At 42.5% G+C, this 20,696-nt stretch overlaps 1 protein-coding gene across 8 annotated transcripts in view; it reads right to left on the bottom strand.

Moving 5' to 3' along the window:
* Positions 1-20,696, bottom strand: part of LOC133411869 (partitioning defective 3 homolog) — a 239,468-nt gene that overhangs the window by 74,920 nt on the left and 143,852 nt on the right. For all 8 annotated transcript variants that reach the window (XM_061694629.1, XM_061694635.1, XM_061694633.1 and 5 more), the window contains 3 exons: positions 15,733-15,921; positions 13,410-13,580; positions 7,368-7,521 (listed from right to left, as the gene is read on the bottom strand). In XM_061694629.1, coding sequence (XP_061550613.1) covers positions 7,368-7,521; positions 13,410-13,580; positions 15,733-15,921 — 514 coding nt within the window. The remainder of the gene's footprint in view (positions 1-7,367; positions 7,522-13,409; positions 13,581-15,732; positions 15,922-20,696) is intronic.

Below are 20,696 nucleotides of genomic sequence, written 5' to 3'. Positions count from 1 at the left end.
CTGTTTGATAATGACATAGTGCCTTAAATCAACCGTAAATGTGAAATAAGCATAAACGTTAAATAACACATACATTCAACAAAATACGACTAACAGAAACACACAATGACAAAGATGAACATCTTTTTTTACTGTAATAATTCAAATTTGCATGTCGAGATGAATTATGGAAACCGCGTGGCTTTTCTGTTATCGTGCTAGTGGCTACTAGCCCAAACAGAGCGCCCCTATTGTTGCCCGACCTCGCCGCTTTCCGCTGTTAGGGGGTGGAATGCTTGTTGCATGCTATATAGCTCTGCCCCAGCTACCTACGAGCTACAGCTAACGTGGCTAAATACAATGCAGAGGCGAACGTGCGCTTTGCGCCCGTTGTCAACTCAGCCTAACTCACTTTCATCGCCTCCACGAATAAGCTACACTATTAGACAAGTATCGTAATAACGAAGGACAGAGGATAAGACAAAAGAGAGGCTGAGCATCATTCTAACCGCTAAGCTATACCATGATGCAAAACACCAAAATAGGTGATCGGGTGGTACAGTAAATGCGCCACTTTGGTCTGGTTGGAGCAGCGTTATAGTGGAGATTAGCCAACTTTGAAGAGCAAAATAGCAGGCAAATTAGTACTGCTAATCGAGGAAAATACTCCAATAGACTACAACGCTAGACAGCTACATGAACACAGAGACCAGAAACCGGAAAATAATTGGCATGTCACTGCTGCCACATCACTTGAGAAAATGAACCTATAGTCTTAAAGTTCATCAATATAATACAACTTTATAATATAACCTTTTATTAGTCCCACTAAGGGGAAATTTGCATAATTTCAGCAGCACCAGTGGATTCAGGAAATACAAAAAGAGCATGCAAGAGAAGACATTTGGCTGCAAATGCATCCACCATTCAGAGGTTGATGCAATAATTACTTTAAAATAAATGTTGAAACCATAATTCATTATCGATTACAATTATAGAGTAGTGATTATGTTGTGAAATTGAACAATGTGCAGACTTTCCATCAAATTACACAATATAATAATTGTCCCACAGTAACGTTCTTGACACAATTTAAAAAATATGGAAATTCAGACAAATTGTTCTAGAAATGAATCTAATTTCTATCGATTGGCAGCTCTGCAGTCATAGCCATAAATGCAATTTTACTCATAATTGGCAAAGTTTTATAATTAATAATTTTTGTGTTTGATTTAGTTTAACAGTTTAATTAATGTAAAGCGCTTTGAGTTGCATTTTTGTATGAAAAGCGATTACAAATAATGTTTGATTGAGTGATTCTTAATTTCTTCAGGAGTTTTGGCTTTCAGCCTTGGGTTTTTCGGTTTTGGTGAGGAATTTTCATTCGGTGCATCACTAATTTACTCCAATTAAGATACTATTCACGCCAAATACGATACAATTCACTCCACTCAAAATGACTCACTCCAATTTCAATGTGATTCGCTCAATTTACGATTTATTATTCCAAATATGATGCGATAGATTCCAATTAACGATGTTATTTTCTCGAATTGTGAAGCAATTTACTCCAATTACAATGCGATATGATTCATTCCAAGATATGATACAATTCACTACAATCTGCTATACTGTATGTGGAACATCACGTGACCAAGGTGGGATGATTGTTTTGTTTGATGACTTCCCCATTCACCCCAGCGATGAGGAAGTGCTTTTACCCGTGTTGCCGAATGCGGAAGTAAATTGCACATACACTGGATTACGATACAATTTTTTCTAATTATAAAACCAGTGGCTCCAATTTCAACGCCATTCCCTCAAATTGCGATGTGATTTACTGTCATTAGGATGTGATACGATTCACTCAATTTACTTCAATCAAGATGTCATACACTCCAATTACGATACAATTCAATCCTAATTACAATACGATTTACTTAAAATTGGACGTGATTCACACCGATTAAGAGCCGATTAACTCCAATTACTATGCAATTAATTGCAATGTGATCAATTATGATGCGATTTACTCCAATTAGGATGTAATACGATTCACTCCATTTAAAAGGGACATATTTTCCCAAACCAACTTTTTCTAGTATTTGGGATGTAATATTGTCTCTATGGTGCCTCAGTACATTAAACATGTGAAATATGAATTAAAATCGTCCACACATTCCCGAGTTCCAGAAGCGTTGCTGCTGAGAGGGTTGAAATCAGGTCATTCGAATTTCAAGCTTATCTACAGCATGAGCGAAGATCTCAAGTCTTCCCTTTCGGCTCCCGAGCAAGAGCTGTCAACATAACAAACACGCGTGTTCTCACAAGTGGGTCTTCTACACGGCGGTAACCAATCAGAGGAAAGGGGGCGGGCTTAGTCAAATATGAAGAAAGCGGAAACATACAGAAAAAGTCAATTTAACGCTGCTTTGCTTCTCATCTTTTGAATCCAAGAAGCGACAGAATAAAAACTCACTTTATAATTTTTAACTTTTTTGTGGCTCTGTCTTTGCTAAAAAAAATTCCAGTCTTGAGGGGAAAAAGAACTCTGCCTCCATTTTTTGAGCTTCTCCTCTTGGAAATATATAAATGTCTTGGTGGCCTTATCTGGCATCCAGGCTTTTCATGCCTGCTACAGAGCCTTTTTTTTGGGGGGGGGGGGGGGGGGGGGGCTACTTGCAGTCGTAAGTGTGAAAAAGGGGAGGAAAAAAAAAAAGAAAAAAAAAAAAAAAAGGTCTTTGGCGCTGAAGGAGTGTGAAGACAGCGAGCAGTAGTCTGCATCTTAAGATGTGAGGACTTTTACTTTGACGGTCCAAAGCAGCCTTCAGGTGATTTTATTCTTGTAAAGACAGATATCTAGCACCACCTTTCTATGTGGTCTACACTTGTTGCTGTGGAAACAGTGAACCGAGCGGTCCCCATCCTGTCCTCTCGCTCATTTGTCAAGCATGAGCGAACACCACTTAATAACACTTTCTGTCATCCACAGTTGATTTTCTGTTGTTTACATTCAACGTGTCAAACGACGAGCAATTTGCATGAAAACAGAGCTGACATATTGATGATCGGTCGCCAGGAGGGAGTACTACAAAAACACCAAGTTTGGCCTTTGACTTTTTTTAATGACAGTTTGCTCTGTTGATGTTTTTCATGTACTAATTTCATGGCACCCTTCTGTCAGAGTACAAAGCTTCCTGATGTTGTAGCTAAAGGGTTGCACTAGACAGAGTGCACTTTTTGGCATCAAGCACAGTGGTGAGGCACAGGGCTGAGATACACAAAGTGCACGTTTTGGTACCCTTGTGTCAGAATACCGACAGGGCAAAAGACACAGTGCTCTTTTTGGCACCAAGCTCAATGGTGAAGATAGACAAAGCACTTTTTGGCACCTTGTGTTAGAGTACCTAAAGGGTAGAGCTAGACAAAGTACCCTTGTTAAGATTGCCAAGCTTCCTGGTGGGCTACATCAATGGCAAAGCTGTACAATGAGCACTTTTGGGCAATCTTGTGTTGGGGTACTAAGCTTCCTGATGGGATGAATAAAGAGTGGAGTTGAAAAAGTATTGGCCCCCTTCTCAAATTCTTATATATTTTGCATAGTTTCCCCACTTTAATGTTTAAGATCATCAAACAAATGTATAAAGACAAATATAACCCAAGTGAACCTAAAATGCTGTTTTTAAATAGTGATTTCATTTATTAGGGAAAAAATAAATATTGAAAGTTACCTGGCCCTGTATGAGAAAAGTAATTAGCACCCTTGTTAAATCATAAATTCATTGTTATTGTCACTGATCACACCCAAGGCGTTATTAACTCCAGACCTGTTCCATCAAAAAATTACATAAACAGAATCTGTCCCAAAATCAAGTCAGACAAAAGATCTTCTATATTCGGTTATACAAAAACTCTCGTATATTTTAAACTGCTTATCCGAGGTCGAGTCGCGGGGGCAGTAGCTTTAGCAGGGATGACTTCCCTCTTCTGCTTTAGCAGGGATGACTTCCCTCTTCCCAGCCACTTCATTCAGCTCTTCCGGGGGAAGATCCCGAGGTGTTCCCAGGCCAGCCGAAGGATGTAGTCTCACCAGCGTGTCCCGGGTCAGCCCGGAACACCTCACCAGGGAGGCGTCCGGGAGGCATCCGAATCAGATGCCCCAGCCACCTCATCTAGCTCCTCTCGATGTGGAGGAGCAGCGGCTCTACTCTGAGATCCTCCCGGATGACCGGGCTTCTCACCCTCTCTCTAAGGGAGAGCCCGGACACCCTGCGGAGGAAACTCATTTCGGCCGCTTGTATCCGGGATCTTGTTCTTTCGGTCACGACCCACAGCTTGTGACCATAGGTGAGGGTAGAAACGTAGAGCAACCGGTAAATCGAGAGCTTCGCCTTTCGGCTTAGCTCCTTCTTTACCACAACGGATCGATACAAAGTCTTCATCACTGCAGACGCTGCACCGATCCGCCTGTCGATCTCCTGTTCCATTCTTCCCTCACTCGTGAACAAGACCCCAAGATACTTGAACTCCTCCACTTGGGGGAGGATCTCATCCCCGACCTGGAGAGGGCACTCCACCCTTTTTTCCGACTGAGGACCATGGTCTCAGATTTAGAGGTGCTGATTCTCATCCCAGCCGTTTCACACTGCTGCGAACTGCTCCAGTGAGAGTCGGAGGTCACGGCTTGATGAATGGACAACGTTATGGACAACCCGTGATGAGCACAGAAGTCCAATAACAGAAAACCGCTTGGGTTCTGATCGGGGGCGCCGTTCTGCCCAATCATGCCCTTCCAGGTCTCACTGTCATTGCCCACGTGAGAATGATGGAGTCCCCAACGGGAGCGCTCTCCAGCACCCCCTCCAAGGACTCCAAAAAGGGTGGGTAATCTGAACTGCTGTTTGGTGCATAGGCACAAACAACAGTCAGGACCCTTCCCCCCACCCGAAGGCGGAGGGAGGCTACCCTCTCGTCCACCGGGGTGAACCCCAACGTACAGGCGCCGAGCCGGGGAGCAATTAAGTATACCCACACCTGCTCGGCGCCTCTCACCGTGGGAAACTCCAGAGTGGAAGAGAAGAGAGTCCAACCCCTCTCGAGAGGACTGGTACCAGAGGCCAAGCTGTGTGTGGAGAGAGAGGACTGGTACCAGACAGGTGACATTCCACATCCCTCGAGCCAGCTTCTGTAGCCGCGGATCGGAGCGCCAAGGTGCCCGCCTTCGGCCACCACCCACCTCGCACTGCACCCGACCCCTATGGGTCCCACAGGGGGTGAGCCCATGGGAAGGGGGACCCACGTTACCCTGCGGGTCTTCGTCGGTGGTTGTCCGGTCTATTGCGGGTTGGAGGGGTTGTGTGGGGCGTGTGTGGGGTGGGACGGTTGGGTGGGGGGGTGGCATTGGGTCCTTTCGACCCCTGCTGGGTGGCCGGTTGTCGGGGCGCCTCAGTGGGGCCGGCGGACAGCCCTGGGTCCCTCTGTGTGGGACGTGTCCAATCCGCCGGGCTGCTCTCGGGTGGGCCCCTGGGCCTGATCCCGCCCCTCGATTGATTGGGTGCGGTCCTCAGCCGCCGCGATGCAGCCACAGCAATTACAGGACACTTCTGTCAGTCTTTGTGCATGTAAAACGGTATCAATTCACTTGCATGTATCCGCAGGCACACACCCCCTACTGGAACCAATAACTCATGAATATGCAAATCCCCCAAAAAATTGTGTATCCCCTCACTAATACTCTCGTCCCGTACACTTTTATAATTTACATAATTAATGCCACCACACTTCAGTTGTACAGCCGGGTTCACGACCCTGGTCCTGCATGCTTCTTCTCCTGTCCTTGTCCTGTTCTATCTTGTCCTGTCCTTCCCTCACAGGGTGTAGCACTACAGCCCCATGCAACACTCATTAAAAGTTTCATTGTCGTAGATAATGTAATGATTTACGTCACTCCTCCTGTTTACAATTAGTGCTTTGTCTTTTTTCTTTGTTTCTTTCTCCCTTCTAGAAACTTTGTTCTGTTCGACTGATCAAGTCTGATTCTCAATAAACCTCAATTATAATACCACAGAAAAACTCCACTGTGACACAGTCAATCTGTTTCGGCATAAAAGGGAGACAGATTTTCCATTCTGCTTCACCTAACAGCCGAACAGGACAAAAAAATTATAATAATAAAAATAAAAGAAAATAAAAAAATAAACGGGTACTGCGCGACCCTAAAAAGAAACCTCCGCAAGGACACACAGCCAGGTATATACCGAAGCTGACAAAACAATCGGCAGTTGAAGTAAGCTAGTCATCACGACTGAAAAGTTAAAAAAGTCAGTTGGCACTCAGAAAAAAAAACAAAAAAAAAACAGGACGTGTGTTCAGTGGCCGTCCTAGTTTAAATGGCATGGTTGCGAGACCCCCCATGGCTCTTTAAATATTGTTTGTGCAGAGTTTGCGGAGATAAAATCTTCAAAATTAATTGTTGTATTGTTGAGGTCTATTTAAATTGATATAAAAAAATATCCATATATACACAAATTCCTTGTGTGTTTTTGGACATACTTGGGAAATAAAGATGATTCTGATTATTATTTTTTTAGTGCCATAAACCAATAATGCTCAGGTTCAAGTGGTCTTTTACTGTACATGTTTGAAAATAAGGTCAGAAAAATGTCATTTTATAGAATTGAGTTATGTCAAGTCAAGGTTCTTTATGATTAGCACATGTGCAAATGTTACATTGTGTCAATGTCACATTTTTCCTGCACCAAATCAAATCGAGAATCGTAACGCTTCCATACTGAATCGAATCGTATCGAATCGTTCCGCCTGTCAAGATATTGTTTTTGAATCGAATCGCTACTTGTGTCTCTAGATATGTATCGAATCGGCCTCATGCCAGAGATTCACAACCCTAGAAACTATGCAAAAATACAAGAGTTTGAGAAGGGCGCCAATACTTTTTTCACGGCACTGCAAAAGGCAAAGTTAGAGTGCTCTCTTTTGCCAAGTAATTGTTTAAAATGGTAAATGGACTGCACTTATATAGTGCTTTATCTACACCATCACGGTGCCCAAAGCGCTTTACAAAGCCTCAGTCACATTCACCCACTCACACACACATTCATACACCAATGGGCGACTGCTGCCATGCAAGACGTTGCCAGGCCCACTGGGAGCAAATTAGGGTTCAGTGTCCTACTGAGCCACAGCCGCGCGTAAAATGAATGTAAAACAAACCCCATTGAGTGAAATTTAAAAATTCAAGCACTCAATATGGACTTTCCACATCTCTTTAGTCAATATGAGCACATATGATAATGTAATGTCCAGAAACTGCTTCAAAATGCCACCTGAGCTTTCCCTGGTGGAAACAGTGAGATAAGCGAAGGTCTTACCAACTGTGCGTGGCATCATTCCTAGTCGGGGCATCAAGTTGTCATCCAGATCCTCCAGAGCGCCGTACAGGGAGTGGGAGATACGACGTTCGTGCTCGTCCGGAGACAAAGTGTTGGCACTTTGCTGAGGTCCCAGTGGACCCCCTGGTGCCTCCTATCAAACAAAAAACAGTTAATGATTTTATCTTATTGCATCATAAATAGAGCGGCACGGTGGACGACTGATTAGAGCAACAGCCTCACAGTTCTGAGGAGCGGGGTTCAATCCCCGGCCCCGCCTGTGTGGAGTTTGCATGTTCTCCCCGTGCCTGCGTGGGTTTTCTCCAGGCACTCCGGTTTCCTCCCACGTCCCAAAAACATGCATTAATTGGAGACTCTAAATTGCCCGTAGGTGTGAATGTGAGTGCGAATGGTTCTTTGTTTGTATGTGCCCTGCGATTGGCTGGCAACCAGTTCAGGGTGTACCCCACCTCCTGCCCGATGATAGCTGGGATAGGCTCCAGCACACCCGCGACGCTAGTGAGGAGAAGCGGCTCAGAAAATGGATGGATGGATGCATCATTAATAGTGAATAGTAGGGTGGCACGATATATTGTTTGAGTATCATCATCATCGCGATGTACATGTGCGCAATAGTCACATCGCAGTAATATAATCAATTGTCACCAAAATGTATGTGGACATCTCTACTTATGGCCACGTCAACCTCTGAAAATATCAGAATGAGCGCCCCAATATTTTGTGTTTGGATTGGAGTTTTTCTCCTATATAGACGGGACACCACCCACACCGAGGGACCCAGGGTGGTCCACCAGCCCCACCGAGGCGCCCCAAAAACCAGCCACCCGGAGGAGGCCACAGGGTCTCAGACTGGCAGTCATTGGCCCTACCCCGTGTACGAGTGGTCCTTGTGTGGTGTAGTGCATTAAAATCTGGAGTGGCCAGAGAGGATGGCCTACCGGCCAAACCCTCCCGACCCACAACCGGCTGCCCTCCAGAAATAGGTGTATGTAGTGCATTAAAAAAAATGGATGAGTGTGTGTAATGCATTAAAATCTCAGGGGGCAGTCAGGGCGGAGGAGCAGGGCGTCTAGACCGGGAAACAACACTGACATACTGGAACCCAGTCTGACACCCGCACTGTCCCGACCCCACACCAGCCAACCAAGAAATCCTGGGTAGGTGTGTGTGCCCGGATGTGACTAGTGAACAAATATTTACACTGAATGGTGTGAGTGTGTGCTAAGTGAGTGCTTAAGAGGCATGGCTCCTGCAGGTCAGGCCCATCCGGCGGGACAACCACAGGGAGGGAGGACCTCCAGCCTGTTGACTTTTTAAATAAAATGACTTCATAGTTTTTCCATTTTGATTGACACTGTCATCTACATCTACAATATCTTTATTATTGAATACCCCGTATTTTGAAAGTGGTGTGCCGCATCATACTGAGAGGTGTTCCTAATAGTACGGTGCAAAAGTCAGGTTGGAGGGTTTTGCAAGGCGCCGCTGTGTGTTGCTCTTGACTTGAAATGAGGTAGTTAATGAATTTGGCCATCTGAGGTAATAGCCGTGTGGGGTGGAGGATTTGAGTCGGTGGTGTGCTGGGGGTGCGATTTAGTATGGCGAGGGAGCACGGACAAGCGCAGCGCAGCGTGTTGCATATTCAGACGGATAATTAAGCGGCGGTAAGGTCTGGATTCCGTCAGGCGGCTGCTCCAATTTGGCTGGGATTGAAGATGGAATGAGGATGGGGGAGGTGGGAAGGGGGGTGCGCGGTCACACGTGTGATTTATGCAAACATTGGCGATTGTAAATTGGCTCCTTGGGAGGCTAGACTCGGGCAGGAAGGTAAACAACACATGATTTGATTCTACAAGTCAAGTGCATGTCACGTGTGCACCAGCCTTCGCATGTCAAATTACACACCCTCACTCCTTTGCATCGACATTTAAAAAAAGTCTAACCTTGCCAGTGGGCACTGTTATTCTTTTTAATCATAAAAAAATCATATTGGGGAAATCAAACAACATACAGTAGTGCCATGAGATACGGGTTTAATTCGTTCCGTGAGTATGATACAGACATGGGGATATATATTGGGATGGTCACAGCTTCTCTGTAACCCACAGTATTATTTGTTCTTCATAGAGGATAAATAATATACACCAGAAAGAATTCCTAAATTGTCTTGTCTTTTGGATTCAAATATCCATTGCCTAAAGCGTTATAACACCGCCATGTTGACATTACTCGTTAGCATGTGTAAGGTGTTTTGCATTGTTTGTCAAGCGTATGCTAAACAGACTATTCTCAAGTCAAACTATGTGGTTGTTTAAAATACATGACCTGCTATTCTCTTTGTTTTACGTTTAGTTTGACAGTAAACTTCAACTGGGAGTGGCAATAAACTTCTAATTACATTGTTCACCATGTACCAAACTGCTACTTGCTGTGAAGTGAGTTGAATTCACTGCCAACATACAGCACACCTATCGCAAATTTTGCTCGCAAGTCAAAGCAAAAAAAAAAAAGAAAAAAACTAAGACTGCTCGTATTGAAAAACCTAAGATGGGTCACGCATATCTCAAGTCACCACAGTTTTGCCTATTTATGGTTATTGTCACATATTTGTGTAATTAAGACTAAAATGCAATAATTCGGAAGCGTCACACTGATCAACAAATTCATTGTTGAAGGTTTTTTTTAGCTGATTTAGGACAATTTTGACGCACTAAGTCCAAATATCACATTGGTTTTGCGCTATCGGGTTAACTTTTTTAACTATGGCTACATGTTTTTGTTTACATATACAGCTATTTTTGTTTTAGAGATTCAAATAAACAGAGGTTCATTCCCTGAATTTTTAATGATGACATAACAATTTACAGGTACTTACTTTAATCAATGTCTACTATTCAATTTACAGTAAGCAAAGTTTGTAACATGATTAATAAACTGTTAACAACTTGGCATATAGACCTGGCCTAAACAAAAGAGACGGATGTCCATTTCGGATTCAGCAACGCAAAATTGTCTTAAAGCAGTTGAAAACAAAGACAACCTACATTATTTTTTATTTATTTATTTTTTAAACCCAGTGAAATCTGTGATATGAGGGTGCGTCAAGTATGGTAGGAGAGTGGTAGGAAGGGGTAGAAGAGTACGAGGGTATGTCAATTTAATGTTGTAGAGGAGGAATTCAGATTTTTTTGGGGGGGAGGGAGGGGAACAGCCCGCGGCATCACCTGCGGTCTTAAAGTGTAAGCGTGGACAAGCCGCCACGGTGCCTTGAACCTGAATACATGCATGCACAAGCAGCTACCGGAGACACACAAAACACACTATTACGTACGCACAAGCGACACACACCTTGAATTGTGCACGTACACACACACACACACACACACACACACACACAGACGTTAAGTAAAAACAAAACAGCGCTCAAGGCTTGGAGGGGGCTTTAAATTAGCAGAGAGGCCGGGGGGAAATCTAAAGTTTGGTTACGGGAAGACGAGAGAGGCAGCAGAGGAGTGTGCCAGAGGCGCGCACGCTCACAAGCACGCGCATGCTCACAAGCATGGACACACTCACACAGGCAGCTAGAGGGGCTCAGGTGTTGACACCGTGTCCAAACACGACACTGTAGACATGGAGAACGTGTACAGTTGCTCTCACATCACAGTTGTCTTTTTCCAATGCAGGCTTCCTGGGGGAGTGTGGTGTGCAGATGAAAAAGTGTTTTGTGAGGGGGAACGTGGGGAGGTGTGACTCTAATAGCCTGACTGCTTTTAGAAATCATATATCAATAATCACCCTGCTTGCTTTTCTATCAATAAGTTGACACACTATGCAAGTTTAAATCGTGAGAAATTTCAAAGGACTTCTGAATGGAAACTCAAGTCAAATAGCAGAACTTGAGAATTTCCTGGAAAAATGTGTGTGTTCAGTTGAAAGTGCTGTGATGCCCATTCATGTTAAAATGGTTCCTTTAGTCCACATTAAAGAATCACTCCAAAATATGAACGTGAAATACTTACACTGTGAGGAACAAGTATGCGAACCCTTTGTAATTTCTTACAATTCAGCAGAAATTGGTGATAAAATGTAGTCTGATCTTAATCTTAGTCTGTTTAAACTAATACCCCATGAACACTTATACGTTTTCATATTTTTAGAGAGCATAATGTAAACATTCACAGGACATTCTATATTCTCTGCATTCTTAAGGTAAAATACATTTGGTGGTACCGGGCACTAAAATGAACAAGAAATTAAAGAAACTATGGTGGTGTAATATTTTTCTGACTAAGTATCATACATATACTGTATATAGTTTTATAATTTCAAATACATAGAAACACATACATTTGTCATATATATAAAATTACTTGTTAAGAATGGGCTAACTCCATTATATATTTTTTAAAGTTTATCGTAACTTTTTGAATTAACAACAATATAAAGTATATGAAATTGACAGTTTTCATTTCACTGCATTAGTAATGTTTTAGATTTCTGCCGTGACATCTTTTCAGCATCGGTATGGAGGTACTTTATGTAAATATAGTATATCAGTCAGAATTTTGGTATCATGACAACACTTGTTCTAACATGAAGCAATCTTTTAGATAGCTACAGCTTCCTACTTGGTGTTCTCCCATGAACTCCATTCTTGTTTAATGTTTGACATATGGTAGATTTGTCAACATCTATGTTGGCATGTGCCAGTGAATTCTGTAAATCTTCAGCTGACACTGACCTCGTCGAGCATTTTGCGCTTGCAGTCTTCTTAGGACGGCCACTCCTTGGAAGAGAAGCAACAGCGCTGAACTTTCTCCAGTCACAGACAATTTGTCTAACGGTGGATGAACATCAAGCCTTCAGAGATACTTTTGTAACCCTTTCCAGCTTTATGCAAGTCAAAAAATCTTAATTGTATATCTTCTTAGATCTCTTTTGAGCCAGGCATGGTACACTACAGGCAATGTTTTTGACTGGAGACAATTTTTAAAGCTGCTTTGAAGCCTCACCTCCAATCTTGTCTCATTGATTGCACTCAAGGTTGGCTCTGTTTGGCTCACACCTGACTCATTAGCTCTTGAAGAATCTGTAGTAGAGGTTCACTTAATTTTTCCTCCCTGTCCGGTGCATGTTTACATGTTATTTTCAATAAAACATATATTTTTATATTTTCAAGAATACACAGTGCCGTGATAAAGTATCGACCCCTTCTCAAATTCTTATATTTTTGCATAGCTTCCCCACTTCATTTTTTGAAGATCATCAAACAAATGAAAATATCAGACAAATAGAACCCAAGTGAACTTAAGTGAGTGCCCACTCCAGGTCGGGGATGAGATCCTTCCCCAAGTGGAGGAGTTCAAATATCTTGGGGTCTTGTTCACGAGTGAGGGAAAAATGGAACGGGAGATCGACAGGCGGATCGGTGCAGCGGCCGAAATGAGTTAACTCCGCAGGGTGTCCGGGCTCTCCCTTAGAGATAAGGTGAGAAGCTCGGTCATCCGGGAGGATCTCAGAGTAGAGCCGCTGCTCCTCCGCATTGAGAGGAGCCAGATGAGGTGGCTCGGGCATCTGTTTAGGATGCCTGGATGCCTCCAGGATGCCTCCCTGGTGGGGTTTTCCGGGCATGTCCCACCGGGAGAGGCGATGTGTCTCGGCTTGCCAGGGAACGTCTCGGGATCCCCTCGGAAGAGCTGGAGGAAGTGGCTGGGGAGAGGGAAGTCTGGACTTCCCTGCTAAAGCTACTGCCCCCACGACCCGACCTCGGATAAGCGGAAGAAAATGGATGGATGGATGGATTTGGATTTGAACCTACATATATAACTTCAGAATTCCTAGGCGAGAAATCAATGTACCTCAGGGGACCTTTATTGATCTGCACTTAGCTTTTCCTTTGGCTTTTTTTTGCAACAAATATTCCAAACCAAAGCTGGCACACTTAAAACTGTATGACTCCAGTGTTACAAGAGCTCAAAAGTCATCTGGTTTTAGCCTTTTCTTTTTTTGTCAATGACCCACCTGGCTCCTCTTGCCGACACGTCTGGCCACGATGAGCTGGATCATGCCGCGTTTGTTCCCCTCAGTAGACATGGACGTGCGCAGCGTCTCCATGGCGTCCTGGTTTGTTTTGCCCAACAACGACTCGCTGTTGACAGCAATCAGCTGGTCGTTCACGCGCAGGCGCCCATCCTGAACAACAAGACAAGAAGAAGTGTGCTGCTTTATGAGCATGTTAGCTGACTAGTTAGCGCTGGCCCATGCCTAGTTTACATGCTAACATAAGGGGGTTTTCTACCAATCATCCAAGGAACCTTTGAGTTCCTGGTAGCAGAAGTTCCTGGTAGCAAAATGTTCCTGTGGCACATGTGGTTTGTGTTTCCATCACACTTATTAGTTCAGGGTAGCTTAAGCAAATGAGGCTGATGTTGCCCACCTACTGGATCTAAAAAATGCTGGTATTTCAATCTTTCAAGCTAATGTCTTCTTAATCTAAATTTAAAATATTTGATACCTAAAAATTTAATCCTTTATCCAAGTGAGGCAATTGAGAACTGACTCACATTTGCAATGCCAACCTGGCTGCAGACAGTCTTTGAGGTAGGGTACCTGTATATAATAAAACTTATTATATACAGGTACATTTCAATCATTTCGAATATTATTCTGTATTCCTTATAATATGCCAGTATGGCGGTCGACTGGTTAGCACATCTGCCTCACAGTTTCTGAGGACCCATGTTCAAATCCGGCCTGGCCTATGTGGAATTTGCATGTTCTCCATGTGCCTGCATGGTTCTTCTCCGGGTACTCCGGTTTCCTCCCAAATCCCAAAATCATGCATGGTAGATTAATTGAAGACTCTAAATTTCCCATAGGAGTGAATGTGAGTGAGAATGGTTGGTTGTTTATATGTGCCCTGCGACTGGCTGGCGACCAGTTCAGAGTGTATCCCGCCTCTCCAGCACGCCCGCGACCCTAGTGAGTACAGGCGGTACGGAAAACGAATGAATTTGAATATATTTATTCCATTTTATTGAGATGACATACCTAAATATATTGTGAAACAGAAGCTCGCAGATGACTATAGATTTATCAGCTGGAAAATGCAATAGGGAAATGAGCCTGAAGCCTTACACCGTTCCACTACAAATTTGAGAACAATAAATCACATATATAGTCATCTGCAGGCTTATACATTTATTTATATATTTATTTATTCAAAAGGTCACGTTTTTCTAATGTCTTGGCATTCAAGCGATTACATTATTCTTTCATGCAAGTTCTCCATCTTTAGAGAACATCCGCTCACATGCCTTCCATCGACCTTTGATTCACCATGTGCTAGGATGTAATGCAATGTTTAACTTGTTCCTATATCCTATTGTACAAGTTTGTGTATGTATTTGCTTCTATTTTGCTTTGTTTTACTCTGCTGTCTGCAGCAACGTTACCTGGATAAGGTTCAATAAGTAAATAGGAAATACGACTTCATGGACAGCTCTTAGTCAGTTTTTAAATACAGCAGTGTGAACTATTTGGTATCTGCGAATGTGCGTGCATGAAAAAAAACATATATTTGTGAATGTACCAACAGACAAAAAGCCGGGCTTCATTTCCTTGTCTTACACTATGGCAAATGTGACGTTTTTCCACAGGTTGGAGGAGCTCCTGCCTGGGAAGGTTTTTATTTTTTATTTTTTATGTTTTTTATTTACTTTCTACACTCTAACCTTAACACACATAACATAACTTCAGACAGTCGCTGCAGTACTATGATTTAACAAAAAAAATTGCATTCAAGGGCTTACAGAAAGTACTTTCTATACTCTAAGCCTAATGCACAAAACATAACTTCAGATAGTCGCTATGATTTATAAAAAAAAAAAATTAAATAATAAAATCACAGGAGAAGGCCATGTTTTGCATTGCATTAAAGCATATTGACTGTCAGCTCATACACAGAATTTACGCAGAACAGCAAGCATATCAATATTAGCACTATACCCGATCCAACCTTTTAACTTTCGATCCTATACAGATATCGCAGCCTTGAGTTTTGGCTGCTACCGATATCGGTCCGATTTGATTTCAGCAATAATCATACATAATTTAATTATTCTGGAGTACGCAATATGAGAAAAGGCTTGATCAAGTGATATTAGTCAAATAACCCCCCTAACTTCCCCCTCCTCACAGACTACCTTCCAGGCGTCCATATGTTGTTAATGCAAATTGCAAAACCACGTGATTAGCGATTAATTGACATAATGCTCTAACTGTCATTGCGTATCTTTAAACAAAAAGGCATTATTTTTAATAGCATTTTCCAGGTTAAACCGACCTTGCACGCAGCCCCTCCGTTGATGATGGACTTGACGAAGATACCGAGGTCAGCATGGTTCTCCTTGGACCGGTTCCCCTTGACACTGACACCTAAGCCAGCGGAGCCCGAGTCGCTGAGCGGAATCTCGAAGGTCAGAAACTCACGACTGCCATCCGGCGTCAGCACCAGCTCGTCTTCCTCCGGCTTCTGCCAAGAGAAAAAAAAAACATTTTTATTTAACACAAAATAGGAAAATAGGCCTTGAACATGGCGTGCAAAGCCTCGGAATTCCAAACGCCATCATACGAGCTCCAAAGGATTAACTCTGTATTTTGTTTTTTGGGGGGAAACAATTCAGCAGTCAAGGCATTTTTGAGTAAACATTCACCTTGAATGTCGCACAAATAGGAATTCCAACACAAGTATACCTTGCAGGAACTCAGTTGTGAGAACTCAAAATGATCATCTTTGCACAACTTCTCATTTTATTTGTCTTTTCAAGCAACAATTTTAAATTTGACTACATTTTTTAAAACAGACCTCTAAAGTCACAAAAAAACTTCAGAACTACAACACAAGACGAGACATATACCTCACGAGAGTTCAGTTCAAGAGAGCTTCAAATGATTAACTGAGTTTATTTTATTTGAGGGGGCTTTTGGGGAAAAACAATTTAGCATGCAACCCATTATTTGGGCTCAAATTTACATGGTAAGTCGGAAAGAAATTTGTAATTTCAACACAAGTCGTCAGCTTACCCTACGAGAGCTCAGTTAAGCAAGCTACAAATGATGAGCTCTTTTGGCTTTTTGGGGGACAATTAAGAATTCAACCCATTTTTGGGGTGAAAATTCACCTCCAAAACGGCAAAAACATTTCGTAATTCCATTACATGACATCAAATTAGTTCAGTGAGCTTCATAGGTTTAACTCTTATTTTAGAAGTTCAACCACAACATTGTGCGGCAACACGCCTCTAAAACGGCAAAACTCCAGATTCCCGAGCGCTAGATGGCGATTCTGAATTTAACCACAATTTTTACAAAAACACAACAACACACAACAAACTGCACAGAGTTTCAAAATTCCAATGTGCTAAATCAACGTAGCTCACTCAGTTCAGCGAGCTGCAAAAGATTTTTGACTTTTTGTTTGTCTTTTTTGGCAATAAATTCTGGACTCAACCATGTTGTGCAATAAATAAATAAATAAATAGTCATCCAAAACTTCTTTGCGAAAGTTCCGATCAGCAGGGTCCAAACGATGTTGCCTGTTGTTAGCGTTTTTGTTACTTTTGTAGAAAGGTGACATCATTGGCTTCTTTTAAAACACCTGGCTTTCCGTTACCTGCTGATTTTACTGCATTGTTGATGTTGTTCATGTTTTCTTGTTGATTCTACTACACTTTGTACCTTGTTTTGAGGTGTTATAGATACAAAGTTATTTTATGAAGGTGACAGTCTGTCCCTCAAACAAAATATTGTTGACAACTAAAATGCCTTTAAGGAAAAGAAACTATGCTATTTTTCTCATTTGTAGACAAAAGCGTCCTCTCAGAGCCTGAAACATTTGGAAAGCGGGGGGGACAAAAAATGCAATTTGGGAACCCTGAGTGTCACAGCCATCGTCGTGACAACGCGGCATGAAAACTGGCTCTCTTTTTTCTCTCCTGACACAACAGGTGCTCGTGTCTCTTTCTCGCTCTCTCCTGATGGTAAACAGCATTCGCTCCGGCTCGTTATTCGACAGCTGTCCTCTGAATAGACGGGCTGTGTGCACGTCGCCGTCTGCCAATTATCGCACACGCTTAATGAATTCAATCACAGGGCTCGCTATCAGCACGCCATTAGCTGCCTTTGTTTTTTCGCAAAAGGGAGGAGGGAGGAGAATGGAATATGTGGAGGAAGGAAGGATGAGGAGAGACAAATGCACTGTGGAATTCGGATGGGGAGGGAAGGAAAAAAAATAACCATGTTGCCTGTAATCATCACCGAGTGTGGAGAAATAAATAATAATACAATAGGAACGTCATTACTTCTGAGTCCGGAATTCAATTATGCAGATAAAGCAATCCTATTACACTGGAAATTATTACAATAAGGAGGCGGGAAATGATCTGTAGAGAGGGGAAATAACCCAAAATAGGCCATGTGTCAGAAACAAGGTGGATTAGGATTTGAGTTGGTTAAATTTAGAGCCCTGGAATTGTCGCAAAATGCTTTCAACAAACACGGCAGGCTTTCGGTTTAATTTTAGGTACGGGTCCTTGAGACTTCTTCGTGTGTCCTGTTATCATAGACATCTCTGCAGAATTGCATGTCTAGTGGTGAAACTGGTCTCAGGACAATTTTTTTCAAATTTTCCAGTGGGTGCAACTGAGTTTGAAATGGCTGATTCAAACTAAAATAGCAGAATTCCTGTTTAATTCTGGGCAGGGGTCCTTGAGACTTTTTTGAGCGTCCTGCAATGACACACATCCACCAAATTTCATGTCGATTAGAGAAACTGGTTTCAAGGGCTGATTCTTTTTTTACTTTGTTAGGGGTGCGACTGAACAATAATGTCCGCCTTCCATTTCAATTTTAAGCATGGGTCTTTGAGGCTTTCTTTTGTTCTGTTAAGACAGATACATATGTCCACCCAATTTTGTGTCGGTGAAACTGGTGTTGGACTGAGTGTGAAACGGTTGCATTTAACTAAATTATTTTGTCTTGAGTATAAGATGAGAAGTTGCTGCAGGCTAAATTTCTCTCTCAGAGAAGATTAAAAAAAAAAAAGTAGGGGAGACGGAAAAAAAGTGTGAGGTAGGGAGTTGATAATGGGAGAGAGGATAGGGAGAAACAAAGTAAAGAAAGGGAAACAGGCAAGTAGTAGGAGTGAAAAATTGGAGGAAAAGAAGGTAGAAAAGGTGGCTGAAGGAAGGGATGAAGGACAGGGAAGGAGGTAGAAGAGAGGGAGCAAAGAAGAAAAGGAGTAGGAGGGGAGGTGAAAGAAGAAAGGAAGAGTAAGAAGAATGAACAGCAGGATGGAGGAAGAAAGAAAAAGGTGGATGGAGAGAAGACAATGAAGAACAACAGTTGAGGAGGAAGAGGGGAAAATTGATGGCGAGAACAGAACTCTTCCTGAAGAGAGGGAGTCAAAAAGGCATAAGGGAGAAAGGGAGAAGGACAGAGAAATTGATAAATTGGCAGCAGTAAGAAAGGATGAAGATACTAACCCCAATTCCAATGAAGTTGGGAAGTTGTGTAAAACGGAAATAAAAATAAAATACAATGATTTGCAAATCTTTTTCAACCCACAGGTATGCGCCAAAAAATGAGAATTTCGAGGGAAAGTGGATTCATGACAATAATTTGTTTCAAAAAGTGAAACTTATTTGGTATATTAGTTCACCACTCACAAAGTGATATATTTTAAGCCTTTATTTAATTTAATTTTGATGATTATGGCAGAAACAAAAACAATAAACAAATCCAGTATTTCACAAAATTAGAATATCATGACAAAATTCAACATTGTAGGCTTCCTGTGTCCCAATCTTGTCAGCTAATGAATGCAAAACACCTGCAAAGATTTTCCTCAGCCTTTAAATGGTCTCATTCTGGCTAAGTAGGCTTCAGAATCATGGGGAAGACTGCTGAATTGACGGTTGTGCAGAAAACCATCATTGACACCCTCCATAAGGAGAAAAGGTCTCAAAAAGAAATTGTAAAAGAAGCTGAATTCTCACAGAGCGTTGTATCAAAGTACATTAACAGAGTGCTAAGAGAAAGGTGAAAATGTGGCTGGAAAAGGTGCACAAGTCACAGGGATGACCGCAGCCTTGAGAGGCTTGTCAAGCAACGGCCATTAGAAATCTGGGGGAGCTTCAGTGCATCAAGAACCACCACATACAGACGTTGCATGACATGGGCTACAGCCGTACGATTCCATGTGTCAAGCCCTGTTCGACAATATCTGAATTTGCACATTCATATTTTATTTACTTTTATTTAACGTTCATACTGATTATAAAAAAGAAAAAAATCAGAGGTTACTCAATAGTTACTCATTCTTGGGTAGTAGTTTTTTTTTTTTTTTTTACAATATTAGGCTACTCTACCCACCTCTGGTGAGCATGCACCATATCAGCTGTCAAATTTATATTTGCATTGTTGGGCAAAGGCTACCTTAATTGCAAGATGATGGCAAACGGGAAATGTTGCACTTTGTTTTTTGTTCCCAGCAGAAGAAATGGGTAGGATGGTTGTCTTAAATGGATTTTGTTACTTTGAGGTTTATGTTGTGACTTCATACAAATTCTACATACCAGCTCGTTGGGTGTTCGTGCGATGGCCGTGTTCATCTGGCTTGCATCCAAAATTTCTAGCTATATGCTAGCCGTCGGAAAACTTAGCTTCGACTACACTAGCAGCTCTCTCTGTCTGACTGCAGCGAGAAAGGGAGTTAGGAGGAGGGGCGAAATGAAGGAAGAAAGAGCAAGAGGAGTGAAGAGCGGATGGATCATTCTCTCTTCTTTTCTTGCTGTGTGGTTGTGACAAAGGCCCCGCAGCTGTGTCGTCTCTGTGATGACCCGACAAGTCAATTGGTTGACAGCACCAAGGATGATGCGGTGGAGGCAGCAGGTGGGACTGTTGGATGCCGGCTCGATATGTCACCGTACACACGCACACACACAGTAACTCACTCACACACAGACACAAACACACAGACACACCCAACAAGTCACACAGGCCTTCCTGATTGGCTACGACAATGTCAACGATCTCATTAAATGCTCCTATTTACGGCATATATGATAACATGCACTAACAACAGATGGCTGTGTGTATGATACCGTAGATAGCTTCCTGGCACAGTGCTGCCTACGCATTATTGGTGATATGCACGATAACATAAGCAACCACTTTCCATAAGCCTCTGTGACTAATGGCCTCCACAACATGGCGCACCGACGTCTCGCGTTATGGCGCCATTACGGT

The sequence above is a fragment of the Phycodurus eques genome, chromosome 13 (genome assembly GCF_024500275.1).
Source record: "Phycodurus eques isolate BA_2022a chromosome 13, UOR_Pequ_1.1, whole genome shotgun sequence".
NCBI lineage: Eukaryota > Metazoa > Chordata > Actinopteri > Syngnathiformes > Syngnathidae > Phycodurus > Phycodurus eques.
Note: the sequence above shows the minus strand (reverse complement) of the source record. Positions and strands in the feature narration are given on the sequence as shown.